We start from the raw sequence: 17,719 nt of genomic DNA, 5'->3' as shown, positions 1-17,719 counted from the left end.
CCTCTCTCTTGCATTTCAAAGACGGTACAAAAAAAATACAAAAGAACGGTTGGCTTTTTCTTTGTGTTATCTTTTACCAGTTCTATTGTGTTAAATACTCCTACATTCCTTTCACATTTCCACAAACTTCAGTGTTTCCTTTCAAATGGTACCAATAATATACATATCCTTTTCAGTACTGAGCTACAGGCATATAGATTTGGGTATGTCATTAGGCGAAAATTGAAAGGGCAGGTCCTTAAGAGGTTTTAAAGGATAGATTCACCCATTTTGCATATGATGCTAAACTCATCATACCGGTTGTATATCAGCCTGCTTGATCGGCAATAGCTCAGATACACATTACATTAGCCTGGGAATAGAACATCGCTCAGGGATTAACAAAAACGATATAACATTCAAAATAGGTCAATCTTTCCTTTAAGTGAACTCTTGAAAATAGATAAGTGGAGCACATTAACTTCACACTTACCCCTCACGTTCATGGGTGTAATCATTACTCATTCTGTTTAGCAATGAAAAATTAAGAGTTTATTGGACAGATTCAGGTAGGTCCCCCCATTTGCTGAACCTGTCCAATAGAAACACCAGTTTTCATTGCAAAACCGGACTGTTTTGCAACTGTTCGGAGTACTGATTACACCCATGGTATCAAGTCAAATGCTTTTGGTGCCCTTCCTGAGGTAACATCAATCAATAGATGACTAGCTCTCACAAATGACGGGGACAATTGATTGGTTAGCTTGTGCAGTGTTCTCTGAAGTCAAGACTCCAAAAGGTCTATTCAGTAGAGTATATTTTAATCCTCTCTCAAAGAGCTCTCAATTCCTTCCCAAATCAGATTACTAATTCTGGGTTTAATAATTTTATGTTTGTATGGTTCCCTGCCTCTTGAACGATTAATAGACTACCTGTTCCTACACTGCAATTCAAAGTGCAATTACAAACCCAATGTGCCAGACACAGCAGAGCGGGAGCCAGGGACAATCTAGCGGCAATTTCACCACCAACAGTCTGAAAACTCAGACACACTAAACGATCTTTGTTCAAGAGCCAATGAAGGCATCACATTGCAGAACTGTCTAAAAAAGGAAAAACACCAGCAGCCTCCCTGTTACGGCCTTGGTTGGCAAATTTCCCAGTCAAACGGTTTCTTTCTGATTCCAAACTGAACTGGCTTCCAGTGGGGGAGAACAAAAAGGTTAGTGCTTTGTCGGCTGTCAGTTCGAGGAAGGGATGTCATCTTTAAGAGGGATATGAAGCGCAGAGGATGTGTCAATGCTGACATGAGCCCTGCTGCTTTGAAATGCTATTATATTTCTGTGGCCCAGCCAGCCACACTCCAAATCTCCCTAAAGTGATTAAGAGCAGTGATAGACGGGGAGAGAATTAATAAATTGCTCATATTAGGGTTCTGGATCAAAAATGGAGCTAACGTGCTCTTTTCTGTTGAAACAGCGCTTATTTCCCCCATGCTGATGAGGGAAATAACAGAATGGCAGAGACCGTAGAAAAATCAAATGTCTCAGCTCGGCATCAACGGTGGGTGCTCCCACACCCTCAACCAATGAAAAACTCCAACATTATGGATCGAACTGACAGATCTCACTATGACTGTCTCCACCATGGACTTGCTGGCTGTCGACATGGCCTTCTAAAGCAGGCATGCTTCGCAAACCTGTCACGTTCTCTAGGATGTCTCAAGGTAAAGTAAGCCATCAATATCATGATAATGATGCAGGTATTTGGTCATATCATAACTACATAATCTTTCAATAAAAATTGCTACTCAAGCAAAGCGTTACATGCATTGCATTATAACTAGGGCTGACCCCATTTAGTCAAATGGTCGATTGTTTGTCGACCAAGATTCTTTCGTAGAGAAGCCGCAAAAATATATGCAGTACCAGTAAAAAGTTTGGACACCTACTCATTCAAGGGTTTCTCTTTATTTTTAACATTTTCTACATTGTAAATACTGAAAACATCAAAACCATGAAATAACACATACGGAATTATGTAGTAACCAAAAATGGGTAAAACATAAAAACAATTAATATTTTAGATTCTGCAAAGTAGCCACCCTTTGCCTTGATGACAGCTTTGCGCACTTTTGGCATTCTCTCAACCAGCCTCAACTGGAATGCTTTTCCAACAGTCTTGAAGGAGTTCCCACATATGCTGAGCACTTGTTGGCTGCTTTTCCTTCACTCTGTGGTCCAAACCATCTCAATTGGGTTAAAGTCAGGTTATTGTGGAGGCCAGGTCATCTGATGCAGCACTCCATCACTCTCCTTCTTGTCAAATAGCCCTTACACATCCTGGAGGTGTGTTGGGTCATTGTCCTGTTGAAAAACAAATTATATCCCATCTGGTTTGTGCTTAGTGGAACTGGCGTATCGCTGCAGAATGCTGTGGTAGCCATGCTGGTTAAGTGTGCCTTAAATGTAAAAAATATCACAGACAGTGTCACTAGCAAGGCACCCCCACACCATCACACCTCCTCCAAACTTCACGGTGGGAACCACACATGCGGATATCATACATTCACCTACTCTGCGTCTCACAAAGACACGTCTGTCGGACCCAAAAATCTCAAATGTGGACTCATCAGATCAAAGGTCAAATTTCCACCGGTCTAATGTCCATTGCTCGTGTTTCTTGGCCCAAGCAAGTCTCTTATTATTGGTGTCCTTTAGCAGTTGTTTCTTCGCAGAAATTGAACTCTGAAGCATTTATTTGGGCTGCAATTTCTGAGGCTGGTAACTCATGAACTTTTCCTCTGGAGCAGAGGTAACTCTCGGTCTTCCTTTCCTGTAGCGGTCCTCATGAAAGCCAGTTTCATCATAGCGCTTGATGGTTTTTGCGACTGCACTTGAAGAAACTTCCAAAGTTCTTAAAATGTTCCGGATTGACTGACCATGTCTTAAAGTAATGGACTGTCATTTCGCTTTGCTTATTTGTGCTGTTCCTGCCATAATATGGACTTGGTCTTTTATTAAATAGGGCTATCTTCTGTATACCAACCCTACCCTGTCACAACAACTCATTGGCATAAATGAAAGAAATTCCACAAATTAACTTTCGACAAGGCACACCTGTAAATTTACATTTGTTAAACACTTTTTCGGTTACTACATGATTCCAAGTGTGTTATTTCATAGTTATGTTATATAACTATACATATATGTTATATGTATAGTTATTATTCTACAATGTATAAAATAGTAAAAATAAAGAAAAACCCTTGAATGAGTAGGTGTCCTAACTTTTGACTGATACTGTATATTATATCTATAATTTTTTTATGCACACAAGACAACTGTCTAAATCACGCCTGTCTCAGTGGACTAATCCATTGCGGAGGCCGCGGAGAAGGCACACCAGTAGTAAATGCACCATTCTAATCTACAATGTTCGTTTGGTTAGGGTCATTTCTGTTAATGTATTCAATATATTATTATTACAGTCTTTTACTGTTCTCATTGTCAGAGCGGCCACGATGTTTGAGGACCGAACAACCTATGCTACGTTTGTAAGGAATGCGTTCTGGTTTATTTCAATCCATTTGATTTGTCAATTCATGAATTGTCTCGTTTGTAGCGCTGCAGTCAAAGTTGAGTAAGGACGCGCACCGGATTACGCATAGAAGTAGACCTAGGCTACCTGGCCTGCGCGCAAACGGCCTATAAAATGTGCCAATTTGGAAAACTGATTGCATTTCTGATTGTCTTAACTCACCACCACTAATGAGCTTCTCAAAGTAATTTTTTCTTCACCTCAAACAGCAAGCAAACAAAGTCTGTTATAACATCCATTGAGAATGACAATAGTTCCTCAAGGTATCTCATTTGAAAAATCTTTCCAGCTCTCTTTTGATTACCACTCACAGGGAGAGTAATAATAGGCCTACCTGATTACTTATTATAATTTGTGCAAATAGTCTACAGCGGTGTCTGTCTGGAGCTCACAGGCGCAGAATTGGTCCAGCGTCGTCCGGGTTAGAGGAGGGTTTGGCTGGGGTAGGCTGTCATAGTAAAATAAGATTTGTTCTTAACTGGCTTGCCTAGTTAAATAAAGGTTCAATAAAAATACAATACAAATAGTTGGTAATGACAAGAAGCTAATTTTAGATTTTCTATTAACCACATGATAATGATTGAGATAAAGACTTTAAATAATTTATATGAAACTGTTCCACAAAAATGTGCATATGAAAATCATACAGATCGGTAGAAATGGTGTAGCCTATTACGGTCAACTTCAGGAGCTTAAAGGTAGAATTTAAGAAGGCCAGCAGCAAGGGTGAGGGTTGGAAAACATGTTTTTTTTCTGGTTATCTTGATCTCTGGCTCCCTCGAGTCACTTGTGTGGCTTAATTATTTTAATTAAAAAGTGAGCTTAAAGCATTAGACAAGCTCATTACCCTACATACAACATTCGGAAAGTATTCAGACCACTTGACTTTTTCCACATTTTGTTACGTTAAAGCCTTATTTTAAAATGGATTAAATAGTTTTTCCCCCCCATCAATCTACACACAACACCCCATAATGACAAAGAAAAACTGGTGTAGAAATTTTTGAAAACGTATTATAAATTTAAAAAACTGAAATATCACATTTACGTAAGTATTCAGACCCTTTACTCAGTACTTTTTTTGTAGCACCTTTGGTAGCGATTACAGCCTCGAGTCTCCTTGGGTATCATTAGGTATGACGCTACAAGCTTGGCACACCTGTGCTTGGGGAGTTTCTCCCATTCTTCTCTGCAAATCCTCTCAAGCGCTGTCAGGTTGGATGGGGAGCGTCGCTGCACAGATATTTTCAGGTTTCTCCAGAGATGTTTGATAGGGTTCAAGTCCGGGTTCTGGCTGGGCCGGCCATTCAGAGACTTGTCCCGAAATCACTCCTGTGTTGTCTTGGCTGTGTGCTTAGGGTCGTTGTCCTGTTGGAAGGTGAATCTTCGCCCCAGTCTGAGGTCCTGAGCGCTCTGGAGCAGGTTTTCATTTAGAAGCTCTCTGTACTTTGCTCAGTTCATCTTTCCCTCGATCCTGACTAGTCTCCCAGTCCCTGCCACTGAAAAACATCCCCACAGCATGATGCTGTCATCACCATGCTTCACAGTAGGGATGGTGCCAGGTTTCCTCCAGACGTGACGCTTGGCATTCAGGCCAGAGTTCAATCTTGGTTTCATCTGACCAGACAAACACATTTCTCATGGTCTGAGTCCTTTAGGTGCCTTTTGGCAAACTCCAACCTGGGCTGTCATGTGCCTTTTACTGTGGAGTGGCCACTCTACCATAAAGGCCTGATTGGCGAAGTGCTGCGGAGATGGTTGTCCTTCAGGAAGGTTCTTCCATCTCCACAGAGGAACTCTGGCGCTATCAGTGACCATCAGATTCCTGGTCATCTCCCTGACGAAGGCCCTTCTCCCCCGATTGCTCAGATCGGCTTGGCTGCCAGCTCTTCCTAGAGTCTTGATGGTTCTAAACTTATTCCATTTAAGAATGATGGAGGCCACTGTATTCTTGGGGACCTTCAATGCTGCAGACATTTTTTGGTACCCTTGCCTAGATCTGTGCCTCGACACAATCCTGTCTCGGAGCTCTACGGACAGTTCCTTCGAACTCACGGCTTGGTTTTTGCTCTGACATGCACTGTCAACTGTGGGACCTTATAGACAGGTGTGTGCCTTTCCAAATCATGGCCAATCAATTGAATTTGCCACAGGTGGACTCCAATCAAGTTTTAGAATGATTATCAATGGAAATAATTTAAAGTCTCATCAGAAAGGGTCTGAATACGTAGGTAAAAATGGTAAATCTGTTTGTTTTTTTAATAAATGTGAAAAAATGTCTACAAACCTTAATTCGCTTTGTCATTATGGGGTAATGTGTGTAGATTGATGAGGACATTTGTGTTACTTAATCCATTTAGAATAAGGCTGTAATGTAACAAATTGTGGGAAAAGTCAGGGGGTATGAATACACTGTATAGTTCATTTTATATAAACACATAGGGTTTGTCTATATACGGACAAATACACCTTTTAACATTTAGACTAAGATTTTTTTTTAGGGGGGGGGGGCATCCCTAATTATAGCACTGCGTCAATCTAACCCAGATTGGTCACGGTAACAGCTTGCTATACGTCATCTGAGTTTTATCTGAGGGGGATATTTTTAGGAGCGTCTGCGTTGCCAAGGGCTAAAATAGAACTCCTTTCTATTTCTGACGCAGATCGCTCTGCAAGTCCTGCCTCTCCCATCTCCTCATTGGTTTATAGAAGCAGGTACCCACGTGCCATCTCCTCATTGGTTATACCCACGTGGGTGACAAAGACGAACGCCGTCAGTGGCAGTAATGCACCTAAATTATGAATGTTTGCCAATCGCAATATAAAGTCAAGAGAAGAAATAACCTGTAAGGAGGAGAACTGACTAGAACCGGTTCGGTTGACCGTTTTATGTGTGGATTAATTGGTGGAGTAGAGGACCTTGTGCATTTCAGGTAAAATAACAACTCAATGTTTATATCCCAGGACAAATTAGCTAGCAACAGCAAGCTAGCTAAATAGGACAAATTAGCTAGCAAGTGCAAGCTAACTAGCTAAATTGCCATGCATGTTTAATGCTTTCGACCTGTCCCCAAATTAATATAATTGGTTCAGAGTATGTTTTGATATTTTAACCTGCGTGTTGTGATCGCGTTTGGTGTGGGGGGGAAGATAAATGTACGCACGATGACGCACGCACGCAGCCGGTTTGGGTTCCGTGTAAATCCTTTTGGAGGAAAATTAACCTGGCCGTCCTCACCCACCCAGCACAAAATAGCCGCAATGAAATAAGACTCCTATTCAGAGGAGCGACGCCCACTTCAAATCTGACAACAACAGAGACAGTGAGCTCATCCCCTGCCACACTCTGCCCACACACATACACAAAGGTGATGGCCAAAGTGAGATAAATATACCTTTCACCTAGCATTTTAAATTAGCCTAGGTTAAGGCCATATGACACTGGATTGCAAATATGCACAAGTATATACACTGAGTATACCAAACAAAAGGAACACCTTAATATTTAGTTCCGGATTCACCTGGTCAGTCTGTCATGGAAAGAGCAGGTGTTCGTAATGTTTTGTATACTCTCTGTATATATTAAATACATTTGTTTTCAAGCAGTCAAGTGCAACACAAACATTCTGTGTGGAAATAATGTTGGCTCTTTTGGATACTATTAGTTGCCATGCACAAACATTAAAGTAGTTGGCTTATTCTTATCATTTCCTTTCGGTCTCGAGAAAAGTATTACATTCGCTCAATACTTCAATTCTAATGAAACACATTTCAACATGTGATTCATCCCCATTTCTTTCTAACCCACAAAAACGTTTGCTTCATGCCTTCTATGGTCAAAGTAATGGGTAGCATAGCCCCCCATGGTGGTACAGTGATGCACATAAGTGCTTATAGGATCTTATATCATCGTCATTGAATTATGACAATCAAGGCAAACATCCAGAAGGTGCATGAACAAGTTTTGACCTCTGACCTTTCTCTATGCTGCTTTGGGCCAGGCTGAGGAGCTGAGGAGAGCGCTCCTCCAAGACCTGCTGGTGTAGGCTCACGTAGCGCAGGGTCCACCAAGGCAGCAGCTGCACACACGCGGAACATAGAAAACAGAAACAGGTTAGTGAGTGTGTGTGGGAGAAGGTAAGCGGAACAACAGGTAAATGAAAGAGCATGGGAGAGTGTGAGCGCTTTTGTACCAACGGCCCAATACATAAAGGTCACACGTAACGAAATAACTATAGTAAATAATAGTAACTAAATAATACAAGTAAATAACTACAGTTCTAGTGCCTGAACCAACTGAACACATACGACAACCAACTTTGACCCTACATACTAACACACATATCAAAAGAATGCTATAGTTAAGTGATGCTGAAACAGCCCAAAAAATAGCAAACTACCTCTTTTATCATCTCTGACCAAAACGCAAAGTGGCAGGGAAAATAACAGCTCCAAGCCATGTACATGTTTCTCTCCCCTATCCCTTCTCTCTTGCATGGCCAAAGGTAGTGAACCATGTAAAAGCCCATTTGCGTTTCAGGGAGGACATCTTTCTCATTTGCGTTGCACGAGGCCGGCTATCCCGACCGTGTCGCCTTATGGTGCGTTAATCGTCTGCCTCCCTGAATCAATATTCTCATGACACACACGGGCACACACACTGCCGTCTCATCAGAGGGTGATACGCAGATGAACGTCACAGCCCCATCTTCTCCTCTCTTTATGACTGGGATGGGAGAGGTGGAGAAGCTGGGTGATAATAAGAAGGTACAGGGGGATGGAGAGGTGAAGGGGGCAATGGACAGCGCGCCTTTGAGTTAGACAGCCGCTGAACTCCAAGGGTAAGTGTACGTGTGTGTGTGTGTGCGTCACAAACTAATAGTATGATCTCTAGAATGGATCTTGTAGTTAGAATATTTCTTATCAAACCAAACATTCTTTCAGCATGTTACAATATGTAGGCAAATTTAACACTCTAAAACAGCCTTCTTTTGCTCTTAGGATGTGTTGGAGAGCTTCTGAAACTCAAAAAGGCAACCAATATGGAGTTAAATAACTACTATTTAGCCATTATGGCTGTAAAATATTTACAGGTGACTAACCTGCTGAAGGGAAGTGTGTAAGTTACATGCCTTACACGGAACCCAAACTGGCTGCGCGTGGGCCATCGTGCATAAATTTATTTTGTCCCCCCCACACCAAACGCGATCACGACATGCAGGTTAAAATATCAAAACAAACTCTGAACCAATTATATTAATTTGGGGACAGATCGAAAAGCATTAAACATTTATGGCAATTTAGATAGTTAGCTTGCAAGCTAATTTGTCCTATTTAGCTAGCTTGCTGTTGCTAGCTAATTTGTTCTGGGATATAAACAGTGACTTGGTATTTTACCTGAAATGCACAAGGTCCTCTACTCCGCCAATTAATCCATAAAACGGTCAACCGAATCGTTTCTAGTCATTTCTCCTCTTTCCAAGCTTTTTCTTCTCTTGACTTTATATTGCGATTGGCAACTTTCATAAATTAGGTGCATTACCGCCACTGACCTCGTTCGTCTTTCAGTCACCCACGTGGTATAACTAATGAGGAGATGGCACGTGGGTACCTGCTTCTATAAACCAATGAGGAGATGGGAGAGGCAGGACTTGCAGAGCGATCTGCGTCAGAAAAAGAAAGGAGTTCTATTTTAGCCCTTGGCAACGCAGACGCTCGTTGGCGCAATAATTGAATAACAGATTTCTACATCTATTTTGCAACGCTCGCGCACGTGACGCGAGCGGTGTAGTCAGCCTGTTAGGAGCTCCCAAATAGAAAGCATGATTCACTACCCACCCCATTGTTCTATTCCTCCAAGAATAATAACTGGTGAACTAATCTCCCTGTAACACCAGGATTCCAAAGTTTCAGCACAGAGGAGGGGGTAGGGGTAAATAAATACATCTAGAGATGTATTGGTGTGCTGTCAAAGGAGTGAAAATCCAAACCATTACTGTGTGTGGACAGGGAATGGAAATGTGGACAGGGAATGGAAATGTGGGAATAGGTTTCTGCACCCACATCCAATGATTCTCCCAGTTCCAGAGGCTTAGAGCGAGAAACACAAATCAAGCACAGCACATCTGAAGGAGTCAAGTACACATCCGTCTCCCTGACCAGAATCTTCGCTGTATTGCCTTTGTCGCTCAACTACTTTTTCTGTGTTGGGGAGAGACAATGTGGACGTGACGAGTGTCATTTCACAATCACAGCTCAGCTAATGTCCAGTGACAAAGTGATATCTCCGCTATGTTCTCTTACCTGGAGGCTATCCAGCTTGGCAGAGCAGTTGACCAGCAGGACCCTGGCCAGCAGCAGGAGGAAGGGATTCCCCACCAGGCAGTACACCGACTCTCCATCCAGGAGAAGACTGCTGAGCAGGGCTGAGGTCAGGGCCCCAGGCTGGGAGGGAGAGAGAGGACACAGAGAGGAGTTAGACTGGTATACGGCTGAGGAAAAGATCCATGATCAGTTGTCGCTTTGCTGCTCTGTCCCCTGAAGTGATGCCCGAGACGACAACAGATCTCTAACCCTCTTTCCGCATCCTTCCTGCGCCTTTCCGGCTCCTCCCGGCACATTCCCACTTGGTAGGTTGATGGAGCCCAGCTGAGGGGCATTAGTCAATCGAGTGTGTGATTGGCTGGACAATCAGACCCAACAGTTGACCGGTTGGGTCTAAAAGACAGTTTAAGAAAAGGTATAACTTCAGTAACAAAAGGTTAAGTTCCATATCTGTAAGCATTTCTGTAGGTAAATTATGTAATAAAGCCTAAGTTTGAACCGTTGACTCTGTCTGCCTCACTGAGCCTCCGTACCCGGAGACCTTCTTAGCTCTGGTCCATGGCAGTGGCCTGTCCCCAGGCTCTGTCACAGTGGGTATGAGGGGAAGAGCGATTTACCCAGAGAAACGTCTTGATTCTTGCCTGTGTCTCCAGTCCACTACTTTGAACAAACACTTTTATTAACTCAATAAGTGCAACTTTATACCTTTTTTCCCCAAAATGCAGTGGCACATTAGTGATGGCATGCACTTATTGAGTTGATCACAATGCATAAATGGAGGAGCACCATTTACAAGGGTCCTCTAAACGACAAGGTAGATGAATCACAGCCTGGAAAAGTATTCAACAGCAGAATGACGGTCTCTGGTGTAATGAGGGATTAAGTCGACCAATCGCGTCTCCTCACCCCCACATAATTGGGTCCTGTCCCCCTCACATTCCTCCTACAGTTGTCACGTTAACATTTTTCAAACGATACAATACCAGTCCAAGTATCATGACACTGAGTAGTATTGCGATACCACAGGGGGGGAAAAATTCAGTGGCATGTATACTACACAGTATATACACACACTAAACTCTCACAAACACACACTTTCACACTGTTTCTTGAGCAAGGTAGTTAACCCCCAACAACTGCTCCCCGGGCACAGATGAAGTGGATGTCGATCAAGGCAGACCCCGGCACCTCTCCGATTCAGAGGGGTTGGGTTAAATGCGGAAGACAAATTTCAGTCTACTACTACTTATCCAGATACCTAGCCACTTTACCCAGCCTTCATGTACATACGTACCTTGTACCCCTGCAAATTGATCTGGTACTCCCTGTATATAACTGCATTTGTGTATTTTATTCCTCGTGTTACCATTTGTAACCTGTTTCAATAGGCTAGGCGTGTGTCGCACGTCACTACTTCACAGGAGGCATTTGAACTTTATTTTTATTATCAATATACGTTTTTTGGCAGGAATGTCTTCTGGAACATGTGAACTTTCATGTGCCTTAATAACAAACTTGTATGCCATTTGTAAATACAAATGAGTTAAATTTACAGGTATCCATGATTGGCTGAGATAATGGATGGGCTGGACATGCCGAGAGATGAGTTCTGATTGGTCTGCCATGTAGCATGCTTCGGTCTATAACATGAGCTGCTCAATATCTGCAGATAGAACTTTCTACAGCAGCTTGTTTTTTTAAAGAATTCATGAACTGAGTTGTTGCTTCCACTCAACGTTTCTGCCCTGAAATCAACAGGAGCTATTAGACAAAGATCAGTGTGAAAAAGTTGTGATTGACTATTTTCTGGAGGACGACCTTGTCATGCTGACTCTCTCTGATACTGAAAATGAATCAGACGATGAGGAAATGCCTGAATTATGTAAAAACATTTATTGAACCAGGCATTAATCTTCTGATGACAGTGATGGGGAAGAAACGGAGACCACCAGTGTTGTCACAGAAGTTGACCGAGTTTTGAAATCGGTGGAATGCCCGGTGGAAGCAGAGAGATGATTGCCAAATGTGGCGAAGGCTGTTGTATAAAACACCTGTCTCCGGATTACATCTTGAAAAATAAGAGCTACCATGGCATCCATGACAGAGGGAGAAATTGTCATCCATATATATTTTTAAGAGTCTTGCTACATTTTCAGATATGCGTTTCTAATTTTGTCAGAAAGTCTTTTTCATTGCTAGTTCCAGCCTAATGTTAGCTAGCTATCCAACATTGACAGTAGTTGGTTAGCTTTCGTTACCTGCAGATTCACGCATGGTGCATAGTAGTAATGCCGCATTCAAAACAACTGGGAACTCTGAAAAATAGGAGATCAAATCATGATGTCTGATCTTCAGGTCTGAAAGACGGAGCTCTAGGAGGAGGCCCGGGTTGCTGAGTTGGAATTCCGAGTTGGATGACCATTTCAAATCTATTTTTCCGAGTTCCCAGTTGTTTTGAACACGGCATTAGAGTTGAGATTATGGTTCATTGTTTACATGTCTAAACAAAATAAAGACTCCACTATGCAAGTAACCATTTCAATGTACCGTTTACACCTTCTGCATGTGACAAATAAACGTTGATTTTATTTGATATAGTGTGTGTTTACTAGAGATGATAATGTGAAGAACATGACCTGCACCAAAATCAGATTAGGAAATAGGCAGAGGACTAGACAAAAAGTGCATTTTTACTACTACTTTCACTACTTTAAGTCTTAATCTATGGTTGTTTACTACACTACCTTATTCACTCGGTTTAGCACATGGCCTCAAGTGATCCTGAAAGAAATGGGCGGGGCTAAGTCTTAAGAGGGTGTGAACTATGCTGAATGGGTGTAGACAAAGAAGAGCTCTCCAGTGGGTGTACCAAAGCATTCAAGGTCTATTTTCTCAAAAGTATGGTTACAAGTTTATCAACTTTCAAAGCAGAATTACTTTCTCATTGTTCCTCAACTGTAGTGTATGATATACAATTTTCTAGCTCTGAGTCTCTACTTTTATCCAAAGTAAAAAACTATTTCAAATTTTGCTACATAGGAATCCAGGTGGTGGGTCATATTTTTTTTCTTTCTTTTTTTTTCTCAAAAACTCTGCATCGCTGGGAAGGGCTCGTAAGCAAGCATTTCACAGTAAAGTCTACACCCGTTGTATTCGAAGCATGCGACAAACACCTGGACGCTTGTTGCAGCTTTCTAAAAGTTATGTGCATGTGCTTAGCAAAAAACCTGTCACTGATAATCACACTTCTACTCAATGCAACACATATTCAATTAAGTTCAAACTGTTCACTGTATAATAAAATTGCATAGAACGGCTTATTTGCTCATATTTGCAAAGGACTACCTGTGATTTGGCTAGAGGAAAGGGAGGAATATACATGAATAATGATCTGCATGTCATTGTGGCAGTAAGGGGAAAACAGCATGAATTCTTGTTTACTCTTCAGTTAACAGACACTCTCCCTCCGTCACACACTATCTCCCTCTCATAAAAATACACACCACTATCTCTCCCACAAACACATACTGCTCCCAAACAGAATGTACGACTAACCAGAAAGATAGATTTTTGATATAGTTTAGGCTTACATTACGCCTACGTAAATCCTACATTTGAAGCACATCTCCTGAGTAGCAGACCCATTTCATTTCTTCCTGGGCCAATCAAATTTGACAAGACCTACTGTCATTTCAATGTTGTTAGCTAGGTAGGTAACATGACTGAACAACATTGTTTGTTATCAAACTAATAATTAACAACCCAGGCTTAGTTTAAAAACGGCCCGTGACACGGTTTCTGAAATTATATAAAATGTGCATGCTCTCTGTGCTGTAAAGCTAACTGCCCGCTCTGCCCATTCATCGCCATTCACCCATTGTTGTCGTAACTCTCCTGATCAACACCTGTGAATGCTTTATGCATCTCTCTAATGTCAATATGCCTTCTCTACTGCTGTCTTGGCTAGTTCTTACTGTTTTATTTCACTGTAGAGCCCTCAGTCCTGCTCAACATGCCTTAGATAGCTCTATTGTCCCACCCCACACACATGCAGAGACCTCACCTGGCTTAACTGGTGCCCCCAGAAATGCTTATTGAAATTCTCGATTATTGTAGATTTATCAGTGGTGACAGTGTTTCCAAGCCTCAGTGCAGTGGGCAGCTGGGAGGAGGTTCTCTTATTCTCCATGGACTTTACAGTGTCCCAGAACTTTTTGAAGTTTGTGCTACAGGATGCAAATTTCTGTTTGAAAAGGCTAGCCTTTGCTTTCCTAACTGCCTGTGTATATTGGTTCCTGTTCAACATCTCTTTCATATCGTCTGAGATCCCTAAAGATTGGAAAGCTGCCGCGGTCATCCCCCTCTTCAAAGGGGGAGACACTCTAGTCCCAAACTGTTACAGACCAACATCTATCCTACCCTGCCTTTCTAAAGTATTCGAAAGCCAAGTTAACAAACAGATCACCGACCATTTCGAATCCCATCATACCTTCTCCGCTATGCAATCTGGTTTCAGAGCTGGTCATGGGTGCACCTCAGCCACGCTCAAGGTCCTAAACAATATCATAACCGCCATCGATAAAAGACAAAACTGTGCAGCCGTATTCATCGACCTAGCCAAGGCTTTCGACTCTGTCAATCACCGCATTCTTATCGGCAGACTCAATAGCCTTGGCTTCTCAAATGACGGCCTCGCCTGGTTCACCAACTACTTCTCAGACAGAGTTCAGTGTGTCAAATCGGAGGGCCTGTAGTCCGGACCTCTGGCAGTCTATGAGGGTGCCACAGGGTTCAATTCTCAGGCCGACTCTTTTCTCCGTATGTATCAATGATGTCGCTCTTGCTGCTGGTGATTCTCTGATCCACCTCTACGCAGACGACACCATTCTGTATACCTCCGGCCCTTCTTTGAACACTGTGTTAACTAACCTCCAGACGAGCTTCAATGCCATACAACTCCCCTTCCGTGGCCTCCAACTGCTCTTAAACGCTAGTAAAACTAAATGCATGCTCTTCAACCGATCGCAGCCCGCACCCGCCTGCCCGTCGGGCATCACTACTCTGGACGGTTCTGATTTAGAATATGTGGACAACTACAAATACCTAGGTGTCTGGTTAGACTGTAAACTCTCCTTCCAGACCCATATTAAGCATCTCCAATCCAAAATTAAATCTAGAATTGGCTTCCTATTTCGCAACAAAACCTCCTTCACTCATGCTACCAAACATACCCTCGTAAAACTGACTATCCTACCGATCCTTGACTTCGGCAATGTCATTTACAAAATAGCCTCCAACACCCTACTCAGCAAATTGGATGCAGTCTATCACAGTGTCATCCGTTTTGTCACCAAAGCCACATATACTACCCACCACTGTGATCTGTAGGCTCTCATTGGCTGGCTCTCATTGGCTGGCACTCACTACATATTTGTCGCCAAACCCACTGGCTCCAGGTCATCTGTCTATGCTAGGTAAAGCCCCGCCGTAGCTCACTGGTCAGCATAGCAGCAACCACCTGTAGCACGCGCTCCAGCAGGTATATTTCACCGTTCATCCCCAAAGCCAACACTTCATTTGGCCTCCTTTCCTTCCAGTTCTCTGCTGCCAATGACTGGAACGAATTGCAAAAATCACTGAAGCTGGAGACTCATATCTCCCTCTCTAACTTTAAGCATCAGCTGTCAGAGCAGCTTACTGATCACTGTACACACCCAATCTGTAAATAGCACACCCAACTACCTCATCCCCATATTGTTACTTATCCTCTTGCTCTTTTGCACCCCAGTATCTCTACTTGCACATCATCATCTGCACATCTATCACTCCAGTGTTAATGCTAAATTGTAATTATTTCACCTCCATGGCCTATTTATTGCCGTACCTTCCTACTTCTACATTTGCACACACAGATTTTTCCTATTGTGTTATTGACTGTACGTTTGTTTATCCTGTGTGTAACTCTTGTTTTGTCGCACTGCTTTGCTTTATCTTGGCCAGGTCGCAGTTGTAAATGAGAACTTGTTCTGAACTGGCCTACCTCGTTAAATAAAGGTGAAATAAAAATAAAAGCATGCTCCATTTTTCCTCTATTACTCAGAGGCTGCATGACAGCGAACTTGCAATTGCAAAGCCGACACAGACTGGCCTGTGCACTTGGTTATACCAAGCATTGAAATGATACAATGTATTATCTTTGCTCGCTCTGCTTCAATGTCTCAAATGTAACAGTAGACTCACCATGGTCTGCATCCCCACTCGCCATCACGGCTAAATTCTATTTAAAAAACGGATTGATGAATAGAGGCGTAGGAAGAGCAGACAGAAGCAGGTGAGGGATGGCTGGAAGGACATGCGGCTGCCTGCTGGCTGATTACAGCTACCACATGTGAGATGTGCATGAAAGTGACATTATTGAACTGACGCATACAAGACTATTAGTTGCTGTTGCTTAAATTTAACTGAATTTATAAATAAAACTGACATTAGAAACATTTCAGAACAGGCGCCAACTGGTTCTTTAGATTGGTAGGGACGAAAAATGTGATAGTATCATATGAAATGGCACTACGGTACTCTAAAATGTCGGTATCATAAGTATCATGACGTTTTGGTACTGTGATATTACCATGGTTCTGTTATACCGTACAACACTACTTCATCCTTCCTCCGCAGACTCACTCTATACATCCTCATTACCCAGAGCAAAGGGTACAAGGGGTAATCTGTCCTCACCATTCATCAAACCATGTCAGAGTCAGTGCTGCCACATACACACACACAATTCCTGCATCCAAAATCAAATTGGCTTCTAAAACAGTTGATGGGCTGGAAAAGTCTTCTCAGAACAGCCTAAAGGTCGAGCTCCTCTAGGTCAGACCTTGGGAGGGAGGGTGGCTGTGGATACATTTTAAAAAGCAGTGTGCGTGTAGTTTAAGTAGAGAAAAGGAGATGGAGTAACTGTTACTCAGGGTGTCTGTTAGTAGGCAAGGGCTGATAAAAATAAAAGCAGATAAAACGTGCGACCAAAATGACCGGAAGAAAAAAAATCCCATTGCAAAATAATGCTTTTTATTCATTGATGGAAATACCAGTCAATGTAAATACAATTTACCGTCATGCTCATCAGTCTGTTCATTTTCATAATTTAGTGTAATTAAATTGGCCTGTGTGTATTTTCTTTAGTCATCATGCATCTTATTTATCCAACACAACGATCACAACAACACAACGGTCACCCGCCACATGGGGCGGCAGAGGAGCCTAGTGGTTAGAGCGTTGGACTAGTAACCGAAAGGTAGCAAGTTCGAATCTCCGAGCTGACAAGGTACAAATCTGTCGTTCTGCCCCTGAACAAGGCAGTTATAACCCACTGTTCCTAGGCCGTCATTGAAAATAAGAATTTGTTCTTAACTGACTTGCCTAGTTCAATAAAGGTAAACATGTGCACATGAGCGGGATTTCTCCTGCATCTCCTCAGCTGGTTGCTGCTGGTGTAAAACGTGCTTTCATAAGCCCATTCATTACGCAACAATTCTAAAAGCAATCGCGTGTGAAACAGTTTTGGTGCATTATAAAGAGCTACTATTTTTATTACTCAACTGGTGATGGAAGCTCACCAATTAAGTGCAGGCAACAGGCTATCAGCACGTCACCCATCATTTTACAATGTGAGCTGGAGGTAGTATGCATTTTGAAAATATAATTGTTTGAAACCTGAATGTTTGATTTCATATTATGAGGCGTCTCAAAGTAGACTATAGGCAAAATTCAACCATGGAAATGTAAAAGCAATTATTTTAGAAAGACCTGGGGA

At 42.3% G+C, this 17,719-nt stretch overlaps 1 protein-coding gene across 1 annotated transcript in view; it reads right to left on the bottom strand.

Moving 5' to 3' along the window:
* ttc27 (tetratricopeptide repeat domain 27) overlaps positions 1–17,719 on the bottom strand; it is a 126,810-nt gene that overhangs the window by 93,814 nt on the left and 15,277 nt on the right. Inside the window, exons 4-5 of the mRNA XM_071379541.1 lie at positions 9,883–10,023; positions 7,556–7,658 (exon numbers count right to left, since the gene is read on the bottom strand). Coding sequence (XP_071235642.1) covers positions 7,556–7,658; positions 9,883–10,023 — 244 coding nt within the window. The remainder of the gene's footprint in view (positions 1–7,555; positions 7,659–9,882; positions 10,024–17,719) is intronic.

Source organism: Salvelinus alpinus, chromosome 32, assembly GCF_045679555.1.
Source record: "Salvelinus alpinus chromosome 32, SLU_Salpinus.1, whole genome shotgun sequence".
Lineage (NCBI taxonomy): Eukaryota > Metazoa > Chordata > Actinopteri > Salmoniformes > Salmonidae > Salvelinus > Salvelinus alpinus.
The sequence above is the reverse complement of the archived record's forward strand: the minus strand, read 5'-3'. Positions and strand labels throughout refer to the sequence as shown.